The sequence below is a fragment of the Pseudogymnoascus verrucosus genome (assembly GCF_001662655.1).
Source record: "Pseudogymnoascus verrucosus strain UAMH 10579 unplaced genomic scaffold scaffold_11, whole genome shotgun sequence".
NCBI classification, from domain to species: Eukaryota; Fungi; Ascomycota; class Leotiomycetes; order Thelebolales; family Thelebolaceae; genus Pseudogymnoascus; species Pseudogymnoascus verrucosus.
The window spans coordinates 399924-421238 of record NW_017263662.1 but is presented as its reverse complement, the minus strand read 5'-3'; the positions used below and the strand labels follow the sequence as shown (position 1 = coordinate 421238).

At 50.3% G+C, this 21315-nt stretch overlaps 9 protein-coding genes across 9 annotated transcripts; 3 read left to right on the top strand and 6 right to left on the bottom strand.

The window, feature by feature from the left end:
• The first annotated feature begins 197 nt into the window (after positions 1-197).
• On the top strand, positions 198-2205 carry VE01_03612 (uncharacterized protein). Its single transcript, XM_059463547.1, has 2 exons — positions 198-1002; positions 1053-2205. The coding sequence occupies exons 1-2, from the start codon at positions 442-444 to the stop codon at positions 2085-2087; spliced, it is 1596 nt and encodes a 531-aa protein (XP_059319864.1). The 5' UTR covers positions 198-441; the 3' UTR covers positions 2088-2205.
• On the bottom strand, positions 1798-4594 carry VE01_03611 (uncharacterized protein). The gene is made up of 5 exons (XM_059463546.1): positions 3553-4594; positions 3148-3492; positions 3050-3090; positions 2832-2998; positions 1798-2774 (listed from the first exon to the last, which is right to left on the bottom strand). Exons 1-5 carry the CDS (start codon positions 4370-4372, stop codon positions 2270-2272), a joined length of 1878 nt encoding a protein of 625 aa, XP_059319862.1. The 5' UTR covers positions 4373-4594; the 3' UTR covers positions 1798-2269.
• Positions 4595-4824: 230 nt separating this feature from the next.
• Positions 4825-7650, top strand: VE01_03610 (uncharacterized protein). The gene is made up of 4 exons (XM_059463545.1): positions 4825-5219; positions 5273-5375; positions 5438-5967; positions 6022-7650. The coding sequence occupies exons 1-4, from the start codon at positions 5079-5081 to the stop codon at positions 6886-6888; spliced, it is 1641 nt and encodes a 546-aa protein (XP_059319863.1). The 5' UTR covers positions 4825-5078; the 3' UTR covers positions 6889-7650.
• Positions 7651-7654: 4 nt separating this feature from the next.
• Positions 7655-10640, bottom strand: MEF1 (Mitochondrial elongation factor). The gene is made up of 3 exons (XM_018273094.2): positions 10293-10640; positions 8015-10153; positions 7655-7957 (listed from the first exon to the last, which is right to left on the bottom strand). Exons 1-3 carry the CDS (start codon positions 10637-10639, stop codon positions 7906-7908), a joined length of 2538 nt encoding a protein of 845 aa, XP_018132362.2. The 5' UTR covers position 10640; the 3' UTR covers positions 7655-7905.
• Positions 10641-10737: 97 nt separating this feature from the next.
• On the bottom strand, positions 10738-12969 carry VE01_03608 (uncharacterized protein). The gene is made up of 3 exons (XM_018273093.2): positions 12361-12969; positions 12115-12295; positions 10738-12062 (listed from the first exon to the last, which is right to left on the bottom strand). Exons 1-3 carry the CDS (start codon positions 12677-12679, stop codon positions 11015-11017), a joined length of 1548 nt encoding a protein of 515 aa, XP_018132361.1. The 5' UTR covers positions 12680-12969; the 3' UTR covers positions 10738-11014.
• A 1430-nt stretch (positions 12970-14399) lies between these two features.
• Positions 14400-14726, bottom strand: VE01_03607 (uncharacterized protein; the record flags this gene model as incomplete). The annotated part of the gene is made up of 1 exon (XM_018273092.1): positions 14400-14726. The coding sequence occupies one exon, from the start codon at positions 14724-14726 to the stop codon at positions 14400-14402; it is 327 nt and encodes a 108-aa protein (XP_018132354.1).
• A 345-nt stretch (positions 14727-15071) lies between these two features.
• On the top strand, positions 15072-15608 carry VE01_03606 (uncharacterized protein; the record flags this gene model as incomplete). Its single annotated transcript, XM_018273091.1, has 1 exon — positions 15072-15608. The coding sequence occupies one exon, from the start codon at positions 15072-15074 to the stop codon at positions 15606-15608; it is 537 nt and encodes a 178-aa protein (XP_018132353.1).
• A 1056-nt stretch (positions 15609-16664) lies between these two features.
• On the bottom strand, positions 16665-17272 carry VE01_03605 (uncharacterized protein). The gene is made up of 2 exons (XM_018273090.2): positions 17055-17272; positions 16665-16998 (listed from the first exon to the last, which is right to left on the bottom strand). The coding sequence occupies exons 1-2, from the start codon at positions 17128-17130 to the stop codon at positions 16871-16873; spliced, it is 204 nt and encodes a 67-aa protein (XP_018132356.1). The 5' UTR covers positions 17131-17272; the 3' UTR covers positions 16665-16870.
• Positions 17273-17701: 429 nt separating this feature from the next.
• VE01_03604 (uncharacterized protein) lies at positions 17702-21211 on the bottom strand. The gene has a single exon (XM_018273089.2). It carries the CDS (start codon positions 21055-21057, stop codon positions 17902-17904), a length of 3156 nt encoding a protein of 1051 aa, XP_018132355.1. The 5' UTR covers positions 21058-21211; the 3' UTR covers positions 17702-17901.
• Between the last annotated feature and the right edge of the window lie 104 nt (positions 21212-21315).

The window sequence follows — 21315 nt, the reverse complement described above, 5'->3', positions numbered from 1 at the left end:
AGCATGAGGGGCGGAAAGACAGAGCAAGGGTCTTAGGAGTCCAGTACTGCCGAACATCAAAATCGACAGTGTTGACAACAAAAGCACCAAGATTAGAGCCTCCGATAGAAAATTTCCATATTTAGTAGTCGGGCACGTGATTCGTTGAATAAATCTACCAGGGTAGCATCCCAACGCTTCTTCTTTCACATGCCATACGTGCCTTCCGTGAGACCTCAAGTGTCTCAACACACTATAATCCCACCAAAGGCTGACGTACCTGCTCGAACTTTGTGATGGAGGACATATATTTTATGGCCATTACTCCTATAACATTTCGACTCGATAAACCTCAGCCGGAAACCTCATGGCGACGACGGAATCACGATCATAACCGCTTGATCCTGAGACCTTGAAAAGAAGGACCCTCACAAGATCCTACAACCCACTACACCAGCAGTCATGATAAACGACTCCCGCCTCGAATACATCTTCATCCGCACCTGCATCGTCTTCTTACACTATCTCACACCAGCCAGCATCATCTATACGGTATTCCTCATCGCCAGTTACATCTTTGGAATACCACGCCCTCACACCCCACTTGCGATCAACGTTATCGCTGTCGCCGAGTCGCTATTCTACCTCGTCGTCTTCCTCCCATACAGCGCATATCTCCAGCGTGCAGCCGTTCACCCGCCCGTCCCCTCTCGAGCAGAACGAAAGGCGCTATTCGAAAAGTGTTACAAGTTCATCCCAGATCCAGACACCTACCTTGATCGGTGGTTCCTGGGTGCCCCGCAGGAGGAGATAAAGCATGATAATGTGAAAGAGTTTATACAATGGGCGTTTTTCAACCGCGGTGGAGAGGCTGGAGATGATGAGGAGGAGTTGCACGAGTATGTGGCTGCATACGAGACCCTGGTGGGGAGAAAGTTCGAGCCAGGGAGGGGCAAGGCTGAGAGTCTTCGCCTGACACTCGATCCAATAGACATGCTACATCGTAGTTTGGCTTGGTATATGGTATGTATAGGTCCCACTGTTTCCATTATCACGAAGCTAATTTGTCCCAGTGCGTGGGCTTTGTCGACTTGCTCACCTACATCAACCTCCTCCGCGCCGGGTTCCATTTCCACCGCACCTCGCTCTCCCGATTCTTCACACTGTTCCCATTCCGCCCACAAGCTGTTCTGACCACCAAGCGGTCACCCGCGAAATACACAACCTACTGGCACCGTCCCCACACGTCGACCACGCACCTCCCAGTTCTCTTCATTCACGGTATCGGTATCGGACTCTACCCCTACGTCCCCTTCCTCTCCGACATCAACTCGGCCAAGGACCTTCCCGCCGGAGATGGTTCAGGCGGCCAAATTGGCATCATTGCCCTCGAAATACACCCCGTCTCCTTCCGTCTGACCCACGCCCCACTATCCCCTGCCGTGCTATGCGCTGAGATCGCCTCAATCCTCAACCAGCACGGCTACTCCCAGGTCGTGCTTGCCACACACAGTTACGGCTCTGTGATTGCGACCCATCTCCTCGCGCACGCCGAAACGGCGCCGATGATCGCGGATATGGTTCTTATCGACCCTGTGACCATCTTATTGCACCTACCTGACGTGGCATACAATTTCACGCGGCGTCAGCCGCAGTCAGCGAGTCAGCACCAGCTGTGGTACTTTGCCAGCATGGATATGGGAGTTGCGCACAGTTTGGCGCGACACTTCTTCTGGTCGGAGAATGTGCTGTGGAAGGAGGCTTTAGAGGGCCGTGATGTTACGGTCAGTTTGGCAGGGAGAGATTTGATTGTTAATACCGAGGCTGTGGGCCGATATTTGGCAGAGGGAAGCGAAGACGCGGATGACGAGAGAGATGTGGAGATAATGCCCGATGTGAGCGAGGAGGGGGGCTTGCTGTTACATGAAGGGTGGAAACATAGACCTTGGCGAGGGAAGGGGATTGATATCCTCTGGTTCGACGATCTAGATCACGCGCAGGTGTTTGATACACCTGCGACGAGACGACCTGTCTTGGAGGCGATTCGGGCGTACTCCGCGAATAGCGGTAACTCTTCAGGAACAGCCACAGTTGTGGACGAGAGTTAGTAAAATTTGATTAGACTGTCCGTATGAACATTACTTGCTTTGACGTATGCAAAGCGGCGATAGAGTAGACTGTTAAGCCAGAATACAATGTTCGAAATATGATATAGTTCGTGCTATGGGTTTATGATGCAAGCTCGATTAATACCCAAAGTCCTGTGACCTCCATTTTTTTGGGGAAACTATCACCACGGTTGCGGCTCCGGCTGCAGCTCCGGCTCCGGAACTTCCTCGTTTGATTCACTTCGAGCTCCATTGGCGCGCGCTACGTCGATATCCGATACCGTTCCATCATCGCCGTTTAAGGCTTCATTATCTCCATCATTGGGATCTAAATTGGATCCACTAGGCTCGCTCGTATTATCACTGAAGGGAGTCCCCTGAATCTTAAGATAATCTTTTTGTAATGTGAGTTTAGAGTCTTCGTGAACACGACCAATGAAGGCCACCTTCACATTATGCTCTACCGTATAGGCCTTTGCATAATTAAGCCTCGACATTTCATGTAGAACGTCCCTCGGGGATTTCGGTTCAATTCGTATTGGTGCATTCACTAACTCTTGCTCCCCATTGCTTTTTCTCGGGGGGTCGCGATCCGAAGTTCTCCGGCGCATGGAATATATTATGGCATGATGATCTGGTACAACACCAGACTTCGCTGTGCCCCGGCCTCCATAGGTGTAAATTGGTCTAGTTAGGTATGAGAATCCTATATTCTAAAGGTATATTATTAAGGGACCGACTTACAAGCAGATGCTGTGGCCCTCATACGAAGCCATAATAATGAACCGGCGAATTGACGTATAAACCAACTCGCCATATTTTGATTCTGCCATTCGCGAGTAACCGCTAATTAATTCCCTCTGACGAGATATCGTTTCTCCTTCAGGCTCAGACCACACAATTTTAAAGACCTACAGCCAATGTATTAGCATATGGAGTACAAAGAGGAAGGGAACTCTTGCATAACCTGGTTTGAAGTGCTTAGAGTGGTGTACTTTGAATTCTGTTAATGTCAGTTGCTCAGTATCTTATTCTAGAATTTGATCTTAGATTTTAGTACCTTCCCACAATTTTAGGCGCGGGAGTGCATTTATCTGTATTTGAGGACCTGTAGCTATTTGTTCTTGGTATTTATGCGCACTAATTGATGGTTTTGGAGTATGCGAGAAAGCTAGGTCTGCATACTGTGCCATGTAGCTGTTGTAAGAAGGTGTGTGGTCTTGGGATACCTCTGTGTGGGAGCCCGGGGCTAACTTGATACCTTCCTCTTGAGATATTTCTTCTTCTCCTTTCACCTTATTCTCATAGAGTGGGAGAGCGACACGGAGATCTTTCCATAGGCTTTCCATCGGTGGCGTCTGCATGCGAGGCGGTGAACTTATACCAGAATATTGAGGATCCTCTTCTAGTAGGAGTTAGCACCTACTCAAATATATTGCATTAAGAGTTGGTGAGCTGTTCGTACTTCCAGATTTGTTAATTCTAGAGGCGACATACCCCATATCCTTATTATATTCCCAACCACTCCAATCAGTTGAAACAGTGTTGTTCGAGCGGCGCTTGCTGATACTTGTCATATCGTAGCTGGTTTCTGCAGGGCTGCTAGTTTTGTTGGCATATGATGCTGCAGAGAATAATGCAGCCGCTTTTAAAGTAGATGCCTCAATCTCGGTGCTCTCCACTCCAGGTTTCTCCATCTCCGTTCTCTCCATCGCGGTGCTCTCCATCTCGGTTCTCTTCACCTCATTTCTCTCCATCTCAGTTCTCTTCATCTCAGTTATCTCTATTTCAGTTCTCTCCATCCTAGTGCTCTTCAGCTCAGTGCTCCCCACCGTAGTGCTAGTAATGGTCTCAGAAGGAGTGCTGAAAGCTGCAAACATCGCCTCTAGCCTCTTGATGGACTTTCTATCAACCCGGCCAATTTTGTAAACTTCGATTTGGTGGTTGAGTACAAGCCATTTCGAACAGTCAAAGTGATATATCGGCAAAACCTCGTCGCGGGGGCATTCTAATATAAGTTGATATTGGTTGTCGCTAGGGCTCTTAATTGGACAGTCTAGAAGACAAAGGGCGGCAATGTTTGGCAAACTGCAGTCGATGTTGCTGCTTTGTCCTACATATTGTAGCTCACAGCAAGTCGAAGAGCTATATCCTTCGCGGGCTACAACGTAAATCAATTCGTCGTCACTTTGGAAGACCCTTCCTACTTTGAAGAACTTGTGAGGTGTCTGCAATTTGCCATATGCCTTTGGAGGGAAGCTTGCCAGCCTTTCGCTTGATTCCATCGAGGCTGGTTGAGGCGGATGGCGGAAGTACCAAGATCACCTTTAAAGCATCGAAGTCGGTTTAGAATTAAATAGATGCGAGTATAATTGCTCTAAACGCAGATAACGGGTGTGGTATGAGAGCTGCCAGGTAGTCTGTAACGGATATCACCAGTTAACGTTTCCATAGATCGTCAGGTGACATGAGAGGTGTTCAAACGTTGGCTAAGCAAGTTTAACGATCCAACCAGGAGTGGTGGAGGATGAGTCTAAATTCTATCGTTATATACACACCTATCTGCAGGCGCTGCATTAGTGGATGCTGACTGCAGATAGGGATCACTATGATTAGTCGTTTGTGACTTCGCCTCATATATTTTACCGTGTCGGTGATGTACGCGTGGCAAGGCTAGACTACTACAATGGGCTCTATGGACTCGGCTACGACTGTCGGTCATATATTTGAGAGACTCGGTCACATATTTCAGCATCCTGCCTATTACTCTCTTCATATCAGTGTCTTACTTCAATATCTAGTGCTTGGCGGCATATGCGCAAGGTACTACAATGGCGCTGCATTCCTTTCCCATAGCCATCGTCCCTACCTGTCACCGGCTAGGCTATCTATGATATTAGACCACTCCATTGCGAACGAGGCTCCATATGTATTTTGTCTTAATATAAGAACTAGTGTATTTGTATGTACGCCCATATTTCATACCACTAAATGATCCGCTTCGCACTCTTTTCAAATTCATGCACCATCCTACGGTGTTCATACAACTCTACGATGATAGCAGACAATATTCCAAGACGGCCAAAGGTGCAAGTAGTGCCATGCGTAAAGAGGCGTTACGCGCGAGGACAGGTATGCCACATTTATTACTATACACTACATATAGAGCTAACTGCGTTGAAAAGTACACAGATATGGGAGAAGGTAACTGCTGCTCTGAATGCAGCCGTGGAGCTTCGAAGGATCAAAAATCAATACTGAAGCTTGCGCCTATGCTATCTAGCGGAGGTATGTTAGCCTTACTTTTATTTATACACTGAAATACGTTTCGAACTAACGCCTAGTAATAGAATGCAAATCGATCATCTTTGGCCCTGCTTCCCAGCAAGGATTACCTCTACGAGTGAACCGGATCTACGGCACAGTCAGATTCAAGGCGACCATACCAGGAAGCAATGGCGACAGTCCACAACCAGTAACCTGCGATATTCCCGTCAATGGCCTCTTCGATGAGCAGAACAACCCAGTTGTGCAAAAACTCTTCGAAATTGTCGACAGACACTTTGTTCCCAAGATTGTTGGACAAACGCAACAGGACTGCGGATTGATAGCGTATGCTTGCCGCGGATTCGGTCTTTGCAAGCTTCTCATAATGGCTCAATATGCACAGTTTCCGTGTAGCGACCTCCAGTCGGATTTTATCTGGATTGTAGTTCAGCAAATCGATAAGCAGCTGCAAATGTCTCTACTCAAAGTGCGGTCCGGCTCACTGATAATCGACGAAGAATCAAGCTCACAGCTGATTATATGGTACTACGCCATGAGCAAGCTAAAACGATCTATGAAGTGTGCCAAACATGGCCAATCTGCCAACTTGTTTGTAAGTAGGCATATAATTATCTCTTGTAGTAATCTATAACTCATATTTTGATAGGGGAGCCGTCAACTTTTTGAGCATGTCTGGTGTTGGGTTGGCCATGTCTGGGAAGAACTCAGCAACCGTTGGAAGACAGCTTGCCGACAACAAGACGACTTCTATAAAGGATTCAAAACTGCACACGAAGAAATAGCGAAACTGGTGCATAACTTCACGATATATTTTGAAATGTCGATGTGGGAGTTGTCAGCTGAACCGAGCCAGCCAGGCGATTATAATGGATTTCATCGGTTTGGGCCACCGACAGACTGGGCCCTCATACAACAACAGACCATGTCACCTGCCAGAGAAGCCTACGGCGAAGCACCGATTGCCTTTTCTGATTATCAAAACCCCGCCCATGACTTAGCCACCACACCAAGCTGTGACATATATGGTGCAGGCTTGAATCCACTCGGGCTAGATGGTAACTATCACCCGCCGTTCAACGCCGCGGCAATCTGGTACCGCGATAGCAATCAGGGCTATATATACCCCAATGCAAGTTATCACAACCAGTACCCTAGGAATTTTCAAACCCTTCAGGTAGGGTACGACTCTTTGCCACTAGATAACCATGCCCCCTTTTCCACAAGGGGGCAAACGATGGGCGCTTCTCCGATAATCTTCATTCCCGAAAGTCATTTCTCTACTCAAGGCACCCCATTCTACCAACAGCCATTTATTCAGATACCTACGCAGTCTGAGTATTCGCCGCAGATGCTATTAGATAATAGTATCAATTATACGTTATGCGGAGATGCAAATGCCACGCCTGGATGCACTGGGGAAGTAGATTTTCTCTTCTCTAGGATGCATCATCGCGACTGGCCACTGTATTATTCTACAGCCCCAATTTACCCCCACCATCCACCTGGACTGTGATTCTGTACTCTATGTGTTCTCCTGCATCTGGAGTCACTCTATAGAGTACTGTAGCCACATTCCTCCCTCACTTCCTTCCGACCGCCTACCTTCTGTCCTCGCCACAGACTCTATTTCGCCCTCTCCATCGCCAAGGAGTGTTTTGATATTCTGAGCTGGTCTCCTGCATCTGGAGCTACTCTTCCGAATACCACAACTACACTCCGGGAACATTCACTTGTGTCCCCATTGGTCTTTATTGCTTCGAGCCTTGCTCACGACCTCTGATTTTCCTTTACGAGTGTTCTTCTGTATCTGGAGTCACTCTTCCGGGAATTAAACCCACATTCGTTCTGTGTTGGTTTCAAGCTAGAGATTTAGTTTCGAAGTGTTCTTAGTTGACGACGAACTTGCGTTTGATGTATCTCATAGGTTCTTGTCAGGCGTCATTTACTGCTTATTTCATCTTTCTTAGTTGTTGAAGATACGTTTGGTATATCTCTTAGGTTCTTGTCAGTCGTCGTTTACTGCTTATTACATCTCTCTCAGTTGTTGAAGATACGTTTGATATATCTCTCAGGCTCTTCTCATCGGTTTTCTATTACTTGTAGCTCTGGTTATTGAAATTTACACTTGGCATACCTTACTATTTATGATACTTGAAATTGTGACGGCTTTGCAATTCCGCGATGTCCCATCTCAATATATGTAGAAGGAAACACATCAACACCTCACACCGCACGCCATTTCACTCACTTTCTCCACTTCAGGTCTAAACACAGACTATAGCTTCAATCTCATACATAATCTTACAATCTAGACCTAATTACCAGCAACACGCGACCCATTCAATGCGGTGCTATATACAAAATCTATACCGCCCTGCCCTTTTATCATGCGCCGCCAGGGGTACAGTGGTGATGTGATGATATGCTGTACATCAAAATACAAGTGTCGTCCCAGGAACGACATACTCGAGATAAACGACGGCGCGTCGCTCTCAATACAAAGAAATTCCACCATGGCGGAACATCAAATCTACTTGCGCTTCTCCGCCAGCATCTTCTCGTGCTTGGCGATGAGCTCCTTCCTAGAAAAGTAATCAGCACACATCCACATCAAAATACCACACGGAGGGCAAACTTACTGGATCTGCATCGGCGCAGGCGCATAATGCGAGAACTCCATCCCGAACTCCCCCTTACCCTGCGTAGCCGCGCGCAGCTGGCTCGAAAAGCCAAACATAGCATTCAAACTGCAGTCAGCCGTGAGCGTGAAGTCCTCCGGCCCAATCTCGGTATCGAGAATAACAGCATTGCGCTTATTCAGCAGCCCGACGATGTTACCCTGGAACTCGTTCGGCGAGGTGATGGTGGTCTTCATGAGCGGCTCGAGCACGACGGGGCCGGCCTGGAGGAAGGCCTTGCGGAAGGCTTGCTGTGTCGCGACCTTGAACGCCATTTCACTGGAATCAGTCATGTGCGTTGCACCGTCGTTGATGACCATACTGGTACCCAAGACCTTTTGCTGAAGCATAGGTCCCTTCTCGCACGCGGCCTGGAAACCCTTGTCGCAAGCGAACAGGAACTTCTCGTCAATAGAACCACCAGTGACCTGCTGCTCGAACTTGTTCGAGGTCAGGCTGCCGGTTGGCTCGATGTAACCGACGACACGAGCGTAATCTCCGGCACCACCAGTCTGCTTCTTGTGGGTGTGGTCAAACTCGACGTGCTTGGTGACGGTCTCGCGGTAAGCGACGCGAGGCTGGCCTGTTACGCAGTCGACGCGGTACTCGCGGCGCATGCGCTCAACGTAGACCTCGAGATGCAGCTCGCCCATACCGGAGATGATGTTCTCGTGGGAATCACTGTCGACGTGAACGCGGAAGGTGGGGTCCTCGCGCTGGAAGCGGTTCATGGCCTTGGAGAAGTTGTTGGTGTCCGTCTTGTTCTTGGGGGTGATGGAGAGCGAGATGACAGGCTCGGGCACGAACATAGACGACATCGAGTAGGGGAGGGTTCCGTCGGTGAAGGTGTCGCCGGACGCGCAGTCGACGCCGAACACGGCGCAGATCTCGCCAGCGCCGACTTCGGGAACTTCTTCCATCTCGTTGGAATGCATACGCACGATACGTGGGATCTTGACCTTCTTGTCGGTGCGCGCATTGAAGACGTTCATGGCCTTCTTGAGAGTACCCTGGTAGACACGGATATACGTGAGCTGGCCAAAATTGGACTCTTCAAGCTTGAACGCCAACCCGACGAAGGGTAGGGTATTGTATGGAACAAGCGCGACTGGAGCCTCGGCCTTGCGCTGGTCGAGAGCCAGGTTAGGCACCTCAGATGGGTCTGGGAGGTAGTCACAGACAGCATCGAGAACCGGCTGCAAGCCCTTGTTTGCGAGCGCACTACCCATCATCACAGGCGTGAACTTGAGCGCGATCGTAGTCCTACGGATAGCCGCCTTGAGCTGAGCAGTCGTAGGTTCCTTCTCATCCAAGAAGAGCTCCGCAATCTCATCGTCCACATCTGCCACAGCCTCAATGAGCATTCTCTTGCGCTCCTGCGCAATCGGCAGCACATCCGGTGGGATCTCATCAGTCTCTCTAAGCGTAGTACCCTGCTCGCCCTCAAAGTAGATAGCCTTCATGCGGAGCAGATCGACAACACCCTTGAAGCTGTCCTCCCCGCCAATGGGCACCTGGATCGCCGCAGCGTTCAGCTTCAGCTTGTGGTTGATCTGGTCCACGGCCTTGAACGGATTCGCTCCCATTCTGTCCATCTTGTTCACAAACGAGATACGCGGCACATTGTACCTCTTCATCTGCCTATCCACCGTGATCGTCTGGCTCTGCACGCCACTGACTGCGCACAGCACCATCACGGCACCATCGAGCACACGCAGCGCTCTCTCTACCTCAATCGTGAAATCGATATGGCCGGGTGTATCAATCAAGTTGAAATGGAACATCTCCTCCACGCCATCGACATTCTTCTTCTTCCAGTCACAGAACGTCGCCGCGGACTGGATGGTAATTCCCTTCTCGCGCTCGAGGTCCATGCTGTCCATCTTCGCGCCGACGGCATCCTTGCCGCGAACTTCGTGGATAGCATTGATGCGGCCGGTGTAGAAGAGCACGCGCTCCGTGCAAGTCGTCTTACCGGAGTCGATGTGTGCTGCGATACCGATGTTGCGGAGTTTCGAGAGTCGTCCTTTCTCCGAGGGCGACATGTCGATCTGGATCTGTTCGAGGCTGGGGCCCAGCACAACTACTTCGGGCTTGGCTCTGTAGTAAAGATTGCGGTCAGCGCGACTCATTCAATCGTGACATCCCTCCAAAGCTAATGCGACGCCCCCCCTTCCCTAGACATCCCCTGAAGTTTCCCCTGCACTGGAAGTGAGAAACAACCCCCAGAAAAACTTACGCAGCCTCCTCATTCCTCAATCCCCTCGAGCCCGAAAATGCCCTCCTCTGCATCTCCACAGCTCCAGCCCTCAATCCACCCACCCTAACCGTCGCGCTCTCCCTCGCAAACAGACACCGGAACCTGCCCGCCGTCGGCGCGCTCTGTGCCATCCTCTGGCGCGCCGCTGCGCCAGCCGCCGCCGCTGTCCCTGCTGCTCGTGCTGCCCTCATCGCGTCGAATATATGTGGCGGGAAAGGAGGGGATTGGAAAGGGGGGAAAGAGCGATACGAGTCCCGTCGACGATGGCCACGCCCTGAACTTTTTTTGATGGAGAGGCGGGAGATGCCGGTTAGTGCCAGGGGCATGCGGCCGCGTCACGTGATAATATTAGATATTTTCCGCCCAAGTTATTTTGATCAACTACTTAGGTTAAAGCAGGGATAGCTATACTATTATTATTGGTACTTGTCATAAGTTTGTCCTGAGGCCTTGGAGATGCTTGAAGTAAGACATGATGGATTTTATGTATATCTTAAACGCACACAATTTACACCCCGAACCCCCCACTCATCCCCATCTCTGTTCAACGCCAATGCAGCAGTGCCTATCATCTATGGACAGAAGTCCCAGAACGCCATAATGCTTTCCGTACCTAACACACCCATATCCCAAAAATGCGTCCCCATCATTGTATAGTTTAAGTCGTTATCCACATCCCCACCCACAGCGGGGTCCATTCCTCACGCCAAGGTGATCATACCCCCGCCAACCATCATGATGCCCATCCACACGCCCAGGAATGAAAACATGCCCCACCTCAACGGCTCCAGCCGCCCACCAGCACTTTCCTTTTCCACAGCATTAGTAGCAAACCCACTCGCGGCAGTGAGTCCCCCGGTAGGCGTCGCACTGCCCTGGACGACGCCACTTCCCACCGCCGTCTGAGTTGCCTCTCCTCCTCTTGGAATCCCCGTATTCGTCTGCGACACGCCGATCTGGTCCTGCCCTGATGCCGTGGTCGCCTGCGGGATCGCTGCGCCCATGCTTGCAAACTCAACGACATTGCTGCCAGTGGCATTGAAGTCTGTCTGCGCGAGGCCGACTTGGTTGTTCGCTAAGTCGTACACAACGTACGCGGAGCGCAGGAAGGTGTCGCCGAAGAGGATTGGCAGGTCGCCGGCGGCTTGGATGCCAAGCTGGCAGGCGTCGGCGCCGTTCTCAAATTTCGGGGTCCCGCCGTTGGTGAGGGTGAGGGGAAGGACAAGCTCGGAGACGGGGACGTTGATGGTGGGGCCACTGGCGCCGCCGAAGCCGAATTTGAGGGATCCGGAGTTGGAGGCGAGAGAGCAGGGGACGACAACGGCTCCAAGGGACGTGTCATCGATGGCACCGAGCTCTTCGAAGACGAGGGCGGCGATGTCGTCTGGGAGGAGAGTGAGGGTTGTCCCACTGTCGAGGATGGCGGGTTGAGCGTAGGTACTGGAGGTAAGCAGATCAGTGCCGCTCGAGGAGGTTGCGTGTAGCGAGGTGAAGGCGACGGTGAAGGAGGTGACGTTTCCGGATTTGGAGCTGGGATAGACCTTGATGGACTGCAACTGGCCGGTGTATTTTGCGGTGTCGATTCCACCGAAGAGGATCGAGCCGGTAGAAGAATCGATGTCGTCGAGCCAGAGACTGTATGCTGGTGAGTTAATGAGGCCTGCGTTCACCAAGGCTAGTGGAAGGTTGGCGTATGACGTGCCAGTGCCGGTGAAGACATTGGCGACAGAATTCGCATAACCGATTCCCCTACGACTGTTAGATACTTCCGGTTCGAGCGCCGTGGATGTACAAAACTTACAAGATCCCGATTGAAATTGTGGTGTCCTCTCCAAGGCCCATCTCAAAGTTTTGAATTGTCTTCCCCCCAATGCCGAATGTGTCGGTGAAGTAGCTTCCTACAGATCCAGTCCCGTCGACATACGAAATATTAAACTCGTCTTGTCCAACAACCTGGAATGTCGACGATGCAGTCGAATCAACTGTTTGCCACAACCATTAGCAACTGCCGCATACAAAGCTTGTTTCTGTATCAGGGTCGACTTACACGATCCTCCTTCGCATCCTGACCTCGACCTGCACAGCCGTGCAGTTGAACTGGGCAGCCAGACATCGCTGCTCCCTGTGTCTATTTGTAACGACAGATCTTGTGCGGGTGTCCCGGCGGTGACGTTTGCATAGTAGAGACCAAACTGCTGTGCATTCCCTAATGACTCGGTGACTGTCCCACGCCTCCGGAGCTGTGCGGCTTGGAGCTGATCTGCTTGGACACGGTGGTTTTTTACGATGGATACATGGACCGCCGCTGTTGCGCTCGAGATAAGGTATCCCGTGGCTGCGAGGCCAGAGAGAAGTGCTGTCTTCATTGTCAATTCTCACACAGAGTTCAATCTTTTGGTATTGTGATAATATAATGGACAAGGGATGCGTAGATCCGGGGTTGCCAAGTCAAGTCCGACTTGCTGGGGATGTTTGCCGGAATAAAAGCAATGACGACACTTCAATGTTCGGATGAATGCCAAGCAGTCAATGAGTTCGCACACGTAGAGTGATTGGGAGAAAACAAATTTGCCAAGATCTCAAGGCGGGAGGAGCAATAAACAGTAATATAAAAAGATAATGGGGCGAAAAAAGAATCTATGGAGATGAAGGAGCTCTTCGTGATTACGGAGTGCGCAGCAACGCCTTGTGTCGGGAGTCAGTTTCACGGAGCCGGTCGGCTCAGCCTTGCATGCTGTGTTGCTGTGGCTGCTGCGCTTACGTAGACCCTTGTCGCGAATCACAGGAGCTTGTTTGTCGCTATTTTTGTTTGCCGACAGCGGCTGCGGCTGTCCTGAATGGCCATCAAACGTCGCAAAGTGGGGGTTTTGTGGGTTTCTAGGGGTTTCTGTTTTACAACACAACACAACACAACATGCCTGCTGTGCTGGGGAAAGAAGGGTCAAATGGGGCCCTAAACCAACAATCTACGCGCCCGTCCTCAACCTCCACCCCACTGTGTGAGACAAGCAACTCAACGATGTATACAAACAGCAAGAAAACCAGCCAGACAGGCAGCTTACGCGCCTGCACACGGCATTCTTGTCCCGTGTGCAGGCGCGTAAGCTGGTGCATCATACGGAACGCTTCGATTCCGAGCTGGTTTGGACTCATCCGCCTCTCCGAAGACCACAAATTCAGTTTGATGGTACATGTATTTGCCGTTTGTTATTTGACCTTTCATATCTCATGATCTAACTGTCAGAAGTGATGGCGCAAGCTGCGTCGTCAGTCTCTCAAACTGCTTCTGGTATGGCGCCGGCGACTATATATTGTGCTAAAAAGTCCACTATGTCATAGCCTCGTTTTTGTGGTTGAGGCCCTCAGTCGGATTATTGATGTCCCTAACACCGTTGTCAGCACTATTCTCAATCACGTGGACCCCTATAGTTCTACATACGGATATTTTCACCCTTGTTGTCTCATATACAGATGAAAATCCATCTATTACTCCTTTCTTTCGTCTGTTGTTGCTGGGGATATATGTCTCCTATATACAGATGTAAATCCATCTATTTCACCTTTCTTTCGTCTATTGTTACTGGGGATATATGCGCGCCATGATATATATATCCAATATACCATTTCCTCTCGGTCGGGACCTATACTCAATTTTATACATGCCACTGAACCTCACATAAGTCGGGGATGGTTCAGTTTCTCGACGTATTCTGCTGTCGGTCACGGAGTCGATTCGGACGGGAATGGTTCAGCATATTCTGCCATTGTTCACTCGGTTGATTCATTTTCTTTTTAATTCGTTGTTGTTCATAATTATTCATTTTCATTCCCATTCGTTACTGTTGTTCGGTGTTGATTCGTTTCCTCCGGTCTTTTTATGCTTATATATACGAGCGTTAGAATACTATTCGCTTTCCTATCAAAGCAATCAAACCAGCTGCTTTCAGCTATCCAATCCCCTCACAGCTTCGGACAATCTTGTCTTATTGGGATCACATTGTGTCCAGCGCCTCTTGTTGGATTACCCTCGTTTGCACGCAGCTTCTTGGTTTCGCGCTTCACGCACGGCTTTTTGGATTCCCTGGTTCACACGCAGCTTCTTGGATTTTCCTCCTTCGCTGCAAAGTCTTGGAGAATGATGGTCCATTGGAAACCATTTCTGGCCACGGTCATTGCATTTTGCATCATCTCGCTGGCATCGTTTGCGGCTGGGTTCGACATTTCGTCGGACAATACATGTCTCTGGCACGCGTGTTCGTGCGTTCTCCCCTCTCTGGGTGTCTGGCAATCAGTTGGCCTTTTGGCAGCCTTGGTCACACTGTCTTCTCCCTGGACTGCTGTCCATAAATCTCTCGTGGGATCAATCCACAGCAATGGCAATGTCGTGGGTTTTTTGGATACATTTGGGCGCATTGTCGCTATTACGCTCTGTAACATATTCTTTGCGACGTTGCAATTCATCTGGTGGCGCCCTGTGGCGTCCGTTCTCTGCCTTACCCTTGGAGTCATTCTCAACGTCGAGATCCAACGTGGTTGGAACAGCTGGTCCAATCTGTCACGATGGCAAAGGGGGTTTATTATTCTTTCTGTCTTCAAATTTCTCAAAGTCGTTGTTCATTCCATTTCATACTTAGCATATAGGCCGCAACTTCCTTCAGCGAAAAATGCCGCCTATAATGCTGAAGATGTCACTGTGATAATCCCCAGCATTGACAATTTTGGGGATGCCTTCACACGCTGCGTTTGGTCGGTCCTTGAATGCAACCCAGCGCAGGTCTTCATCGCCACAGTCGAGTCAAAGAGGAATCTGCAGAAAGGGCCTGCGGCGACATATCCAAGAATCTGAAAGTCATCATAGTCAAAGAGGCAAACAAGCGTGCACAGTTCTTGGAAGCTGTCTCTTTCGCAACGACAAAGATTATTATCTCTGCTGATGACCAGGTGTACTGGGGAAATAATTTCTTGAGGTATGCCCTCCTACCTTTCAACGATGCGCATGTTGGCTTGGTAGGAACTGTTAAGCGCGTGCATCGGGAGAATCTGCCGCTATTCTCTTTCACGGACATCCTCAACTACATCGCGGTAATGTACCTTGAGAGATCCAACTTCGACCTCACGGCAACATCCAACATCGATGGAGGCGTCTCCACCATCTTTGGCCGAACCGCTCTGATGCGTACAGACATGGTGAAGAACTCAAATTTTGCCCACGCATATCTCAACGAAACCTGGCTGTTCGGAACCTGCGGACCTCTTCTCGTCGACGATGACAAATTCGTCGCCCGATGGTGTTAGAGCCAGGGATGGAAGACGGTTTTCTATAACCATGAGGAAGCTCCCATGCGGACAAGCATTTCCGTTACTCGGTGGTCCCAGCTCAGCCCAAAGATGCATCGGTGGGCGCGCACCAGTTGGCGCAGCAAGCCGACGGAGCTGTTCGTGGAAAGACATGTATGGAAGCAGCAGCCATGGTCGGTCCTGTATATCCCGATCGGAATACTCTTTGTTTATTACCATGGCATTACTAGGTTGTGGACGCTTGCCACGGTATGTGATATCGGTTGGGGCAGTCGGGATCTAAAGGCTCCGGGGCAACCATCCCCTATTACTAAGACCCAGGGTGCTCAAGACCAAGCGCCCGTTGCGCTATGTCCACGTCTAGATCTGGCTGTAGCTGGGAGGGACGACCTCACTGGAATTAGCTCAGTTATGTCTACCATATCGCCGCCTCAGCTCTCAGATGTGCTTGCAAAGTATCAGATGGGGACTTGCAGCCATGAGATGCTACAAGCCACTTCAAATGTTGCCGGATTGCAAGAGCGACACAGTGACACACGGAGGCTGTCTCTCGACTTGACACATAGACGGACACGAAGGTTTTCAATCGCTGTCTGATCGAGCTGTGCAAGATGTTACGACGTTCCTGATCTGAAATGGCAGAATGGATGGGGACAACATTTCAGAGATCAATCAGCGAGTACGCCGCCGTGGTATTTTTGAGGGCTATTTTTGGGGGGAGATAGGGTCTCTAATAACTGTACGATAGGCGCAGTGCGAAGAATATTAGATTATTATGCAAGCAATGAAATTCTCAATCCAAAGTCATATGCTATATGTCTTTAGTGAAGTGACCCATTGCACCTTCCCGTTCAAAAGACGTGCCTTCCCTCTTCTAATTTCCATGGCATGTTAGTGCCTCATGTTACAGCTTCGCGCTTTCCGTTGAAACCTCGTGCCTTCCTTCTGCTCGGTACTTCCGTAATCATGAGGAAGCCCTCTCTTGTGCATTAGAATCGCAACCATGGTCCAAAAATGATGACAGGTCAAGATGAGGCACAAGAAGACGACATAGACAGAATACAGTACGATTATAGAAGTATCGAATCTATAGCTGCACATTATTTCGACGACCGAATCCCATCACTTTCTGATGTCCCTATCCCACAACGACTCGTTTCCATCCTTAGATACGCCCCTTCTTCCATTTAAAACCTGAACCCTCACACACAAGGCAGCACTCGTACAGTGTCCCTTTAAATTATAACCGTTCCATCAATTTATTTCCCGGCAGCCTTGAGTGGCTGGTGAACCTCAGTCGATGAGAAAGGAACGACCTCTCCATTGGCGTTGCTCATTGCTGCGGTCTCGCTGAGGACTGCAGGAAGCGGTGCGCGGACAACGACCTCTGCAAAATAGTTGTTAGCTGTATTCAGTAGCATATATGCGGAGAGGCATATTTACCTCCGCTAGATTGAACAGCGGGTGCTGCAATGGCAACAGCGAGGAACGAGGCAAAGGCGAGAATCTTGAACTGCATTATGGCGGTGATATTGGTGTATATAAGAATAATTTTTTGATGGTTTCTAGAAAGACTGGCTGTCGACCGGCGACGATATTAAAATTTGCAAGGTAGAAAAGAATAAGTTAGGAGATAGTTTGGATGATGAGGATTGGCGTGAAGGAGAGGAGAGGAAACAGACGAGGGGAGAGTGCGGGTTATGTAGGCATTTTTCTGTGCAAAGACAACTCCTGAGACAAGTTTTGCAACAGAGCCAAGACAAATGGGACGGGAACTACTCTACCCAGAGATCATTGCCATTGGGACAAATGGGAAAATTAGACGGGTGGTGATGTGATACACGCGTGGTTTGAAGAGCTATGAAATGATGCTTTGCCAAGTCCCAAACCGGGGTTCCACAATGCCGAGGCGCCAGGGGTAACGATGTGTGCTTCAGGAACACCAAACCGTTTCGGCGACGCCCAGGATTATAACATGGGCGCAGCGCGAAGATTACTACAGATGCCGGAATTGAATTCTAGAACTTTCAAGGTCCATTTGCATGTTTATCACAGTAGACCATCGCACCTTCCTTTTAAAATACGTACGTGCCTTCCATAATTTTATTTGTATGTCAGGTTCGCACCTTCTATCTGAAGCTCCTGTGCCTTCCTTATGCTCGCTCTTGCCATCTAGCCGTCGTCCCTTCCTTATTCGGAAGCCATATTAACGCTACTGCGAACCCATAATATACATTGTAAGCGCCTTATCACCCACATAGCCATCAGCCAGCACCCACCCCAACTCCCATTATCCCGGGATACACATCTCGATCCAGCTCCCCAGATACTCCACCATCCTCTCCACATCCTGCTCCCTCTTCATGATCCTCCTCCCCGCCTCTGCCTTCCCCGCCTCCTTCAACTCCCGCTTCTCCGTCCGCCACGCCGCATCCCGTAGGCGCACGATATCCTCGAACTCGACCCAGCCGATCCGGCCCCATCCACCACGCGTCCGCGCGTTAGCCTCTGTACTCTCCATCTCGCGCAGCTTGTATAGTGCCATCCAGTCCCACTTCGCAAGGCTACGGTGGACTTCGGTCGGCACAGTAGCGTCCGCTTTCATCTCGGTGAGAAGCTCTTTTTGTAGGTCGCGGAGTGGGGTTTTCTCGAGTTTGGGAGATGAGGACTCAGTAGAGTTCTTAGCGCGGCTGCGATGAGCTTTGCTGCCTCGTTTGGAGGTGCGCGAGCGTTCGTGGTTTGAGCGGTCGCTGCCTTCACGGCGAAGTGGTTCGGAGGTTTCGGTTGTTGGCAGTGGTATGTCTTGGGGTTCTGGGGGTGGTGGGTTGGAGGCGGGAGGCGATACGGCTGAAGGCCGGAATTGGGGTAGGGTTGGATCACGATATGATTGCAACATATCTGTGAAGTCGTCTTCGTCGGTGGGCAACGGGGGTTCTGTTTGGTCTGGGATGGGGCCGCGGAGGACTTCCAGTAGGTCACGGTGGTGCTCATCGACTGGTGTATCCAAACTCTGACTTTCGGGTGACGAGGCGTCATGTACTGCTATATCTTCATTGGGGATAGCACTAGATTCGGTGACTTCGGTGCCCTGTTCGACTGAATATCCCGATGTAGCGAGGAGTACATCTAGAGGGACCTGGCGCGTCTCCTCTATCTCAATAAATGTGGCACTCGGTTCTTCGTTCCATGATCTGATTTCCCTTTGCATGTGGCGTGCAAGCTCAGCCTCGAGGCTCTTCTTATCCGCATCATCAGATTCTTTGTTGTCTTTCTCGGCGTAGCTCATGTCAACCCGCTCAGCCCACCATTCAAAGTATACATTTGTAAATAAATGGCGGTGTAGGGCTCTGGTCTTCTTAGACGAAAGCGAAGCTATAGCAGCATCCTCCGCGTTTTTGAAGAGATTATCAAGAAGCTCATTGAACGCCTGTTGGGCGACTTGGTACAAGACATCTTTTCCTGCGTCCTTCTCTGCTTCGGGTATCTCCATTCCACCCCAACGCTCTGGAACACTGCGCGATGACGTTGATGGATTCGATCTGGTCTCGTAGTCATCCATGTCTTCTGCAAATCTAACCTTCGAAGACGATCTTGAGCGAGGAGATGGGGCTGGTATTTGAGGAGCTTCCTCCGATTTCGTCTCGCCAAGAGGGACATCTTCTTCGACTTTCCAGTCCGCAGGTGCCTCTACTCCTTCCTCTTCATCAGTATAAAACTGGCGCCTCCTCCACCGTTCATGCATGCGGTTATTAGTAATTGCCTCCTGCTCCAGATGGGCGTTGCGAAGCAGTCGTCTTGAAGCCTCGTCTATAATTTTAGCACGTTGGCTGAGAGGCACCTGATCGAACGGCACATCCATACCGAGGACTTCGGATACATCGCAAGGCTCAACAATTTCTGGGGGCCAGTTCACATCAATTTCGTCTGGTAGCTCCTGATTTCCAGATCGTTCGTTCCGGGGTGGAGTATTTTCCTGCTGACTCCGAGTTGACAAAATATTCTCCAATACCCTACTTTGCAACGTTTCCAGCGTGGCTGGGGGAGATGACACGACTCCCCAGTAGTTACCAGTCCCGTCCGGGGGGAAATCGTTCATGGCTCGACCAAGGGGGTCTCTAAATACGTCTGCTTTGTCGCCGTGGTCATCGCCGCTTGGATTTACAATCCCTTTACCATCGACGATTTCGAGGTCGCCGTCGGGATTGGGTTGTTTCCCTTCCCCAGGAGTACGTGGATTCGAAGCACGTCCAAATCGACCATCGCGGCCGAAAGCACTACTCAGGGGTTGCCTGCTGTGAACGAGTTGATGTGCTTCAACACTATTAACAGCATGCTCATCCATACTATCCAGCATATCTTTCCGCATATTCTTGAACAAAACATAGTACGACCGGAACATCCGTAGAAAATCTTTTCTATCAACGAATCCGTCTCCGTTGATGTCGTACCCATCAAATACCCTTCTGAGCTTATTCTTGCTTTTCCTAAACGCCAGCCCTTGTAGGTATTCCGGAAAACTGATTAAGTCGTCGTTGTTTTGGTCGTAGAATGCGAACATGCGGTCGTGTATGAGATTCGGCGCCGCATAGCGATTTCCGTCGGACGGAACAAGGCAGCGGTCAAATGTTCGTCGGTCCATGGCCAGGAAAAGTGCGTCTGGGTCGTCGCGCCACTCTGTGTTTGCCATGTATGTCCACTGCTCCCAGTACGCCTCGATTTCGGGCCGATCTAGGCCTGTCTCTCTTGTGAGCCTTGTCGTGAGTTCGCGAGTCAACATCTTCACGGCAGTGTCTGGGTCGCCAGGATAGAACGCCGACTGCAATTGCCTCGGCGCATAGTTGGATATAGGAACTCGAATCTTGTAGAAAACGTGCGTCCTGTAGTGGTGGCCTTGGGATTCACAGGATTCGCAGAGGTCGTAGTCCGCACAGTTTGCACAGCGATACCTAATACCGCGGATTGGAACAACTCCGCAAGCATTACATAGCGTTCCACGATGGACGTATGCGTTTCGTTTTGTAGCATCTTCGGATATTCGAAATAGCAGTTGTACCATATGCTGTCCAGCACGCTGTCGGTTCCACGAGGGATCGTCGAATTCGTCAAATGCGGCCTCGTCGACTACCGTTTCGCCATCGGTAAGGGGTCTCAGAACCACTGGCCCGCTTTCACCATCCGTATCTTCGGACTCATCGTGAGATGTGTCTGGGTTGTCCTCAGCTCCATCGCCTGTTCGGGGGGCTGGTCGTCGGTGGCGACGCCGAATTGCGTTGGTGCGGTGAAGTCCAGGTCCAGACGGTGCAATAGGCTCTGCGGTCGTTTCGGTGCCATCGCTGCTACTGTGTAGGTAGTAAATACCATACACACTTGCCAGGACAGTGACCAGGACAACGGCTATCCTGGGTCTCGAGAGCGTAGTCAAGCTTGCGCCTGATGAGGCTGACATTTGGGCCAGAATCAAAGACGCGCTGCTGGTTTCAGAAGTAGTTTGCGTCGATAAACCATGGCAGAATGGTCATCGCTATTGTCGATATGTTATGACTGGCGTAAGTTTTATGCAAATGAAGGTGGTGATAGTAGTGTTTCGTGGAGTATTGTTTGCTTCGTTGAGAGGGAAGGGGCAGGTTGGACTGGAGGAGGTTGGCGAATTTCAGCCTTGTGGTCCGTGCGCTGTCAATTTATTAGTTTGGCGATCTTGAGCTTC

What these genes read in the sequence shown, in the direction of transcription:
- VE01_03611 (XM_059463546.1), bottom strand. Translation starts at nt 4,372, where the DNA reads ATGGAATCAAGCGAAAGGCTGGCAAGCTTCCCTCCAAAGGCATATGGC. An exon ending in AGCACTTCAAACCAGGTTAT is followed by an intron (nt 2,999 to 3,049) that starts GCAAGAGTTCCC and finishes CATTGGCTGTAG; the next exon opens with GTCTTTAAAATTGTGTGGTC. An exon ending in GAGGGCCACAGCATCTGCTT is followed by an intron (nt 2,775 to 2,831) that starts GTAAGTCGGTCC and finishes ATACCTAACTAG; the next exon opens with ACCAATTTACACCTATGGAG.
- VE01_03604 (XM_018273089.2), bottom strand. Translation starts at nt 21,057, where the DNA reads ATGTCAGCCTCATCAGGCGCAAGCTTGACTACGCTCTCGAGACCCAGG.
- MEF1 (XM_018273094.2), bottom strand. Translation starts at nt 10,639, where the DNA reads ATGCCCCTGGCACTAACCGGCATCTCCCGCCTCTCCATCAAAAAAAGT. An exon ending in TTGAGGAATGAGGAGGCTGC is followed by an intron (nt 10,154 to 10,292) that starts GTAAGTTTTTCT and finishes TCTTTACTACAG; the next exon opens with AGCCAAGCCCGAAGTAGTTG. An exon ending in CCTGCGCCGATGCAGATCCA is followed by an intron (nt 7,958 to 8,014) that starts GTAAGTTTGCCC and finishes TTACTTTTCTAG; the next exon opens with GAAGGAGCTCATCGCCAAGC.
- VE01_03605 (XM_018273090.2), bottom strand. Translation starts at nt 17,130, where the DNA reads ATGCAGTTCAAGATTCTCGCCTTTGCCTCGTTCCTCGCTGTTGCCATT. An exon ending in CGCTGTTCAATCTAGCGGAG is followed by an intron (nt 16,999 to 17,054) that starts GTAAATATGCCT and finishes ACTATTTTGCAG; the next exon opens with AGGTCGTTGTCCGCGCACCG.
- VE01_03612 (XM_059463547.1), top strand. Translation starts at nt 442, where the DNA reads ATGATAAACGACTCCCGCCTCGAATACATCTTCATCCGCACCTGCATC. An exon ending in GTAGTTTGGCTTGGTATATG is followed by an intron (nt 1,003 to 1,052) that starts GTATGTATAGGT and finishes AATTTGTCCCAG; the next exon opens with TGCGTGGGCTTTGTCGACTT.
- VE01_03610 (XM_059463545.1), top strand. Translation starts at nt 5,079, where the DNA reads ATGATCCGCTTCGCACTCTTTTCAAATTCATGCACCATCCTACGGTGT. An exon ending in GGCGTTACGCGCGAGGACAG is followed by an intron (nt 5,220 to 5,272) that starts GTATGCCACATT and finishes TGCGTTGAAAAG; the next exon opens with TACACAGATATGGGAGAAGG. An exon ending in GCCAATCTGCCAACTTGTTT is followed by an intron (nt 5,968 to 6,021) that starts GTAAGTAGGCAT and finishes ATATTTTGATAG; the next exon opens with GGGAGCCGTCAACTTTTTGA.
- VE01_03608 (XM_018273093.2), bottom strand. Translation starts at nt 12,679, where the DNA reads ATGAAGACAGCACTTCTCTCTGGCCTCGCAGCCACGGGATACCTTATC. An exon ending in AGGATGCGAAGGAGGATCGT is followed by an intron (nt 12,296 to 12,360) that starts GTAAGTCGACCC and finishes TGTGGCAAACAG; the next exon opens with TTGATTCGACTGCATCGTCG. An exon ending in ACAATTTCAATCGGGATCTT is followed by an intron (nt 12,063 to 12,114) that starts GTAAGTTTTGTA and finishes TAACAGTCGTAG; the next exon opens with GGGAATCGGTTATGCGAATT.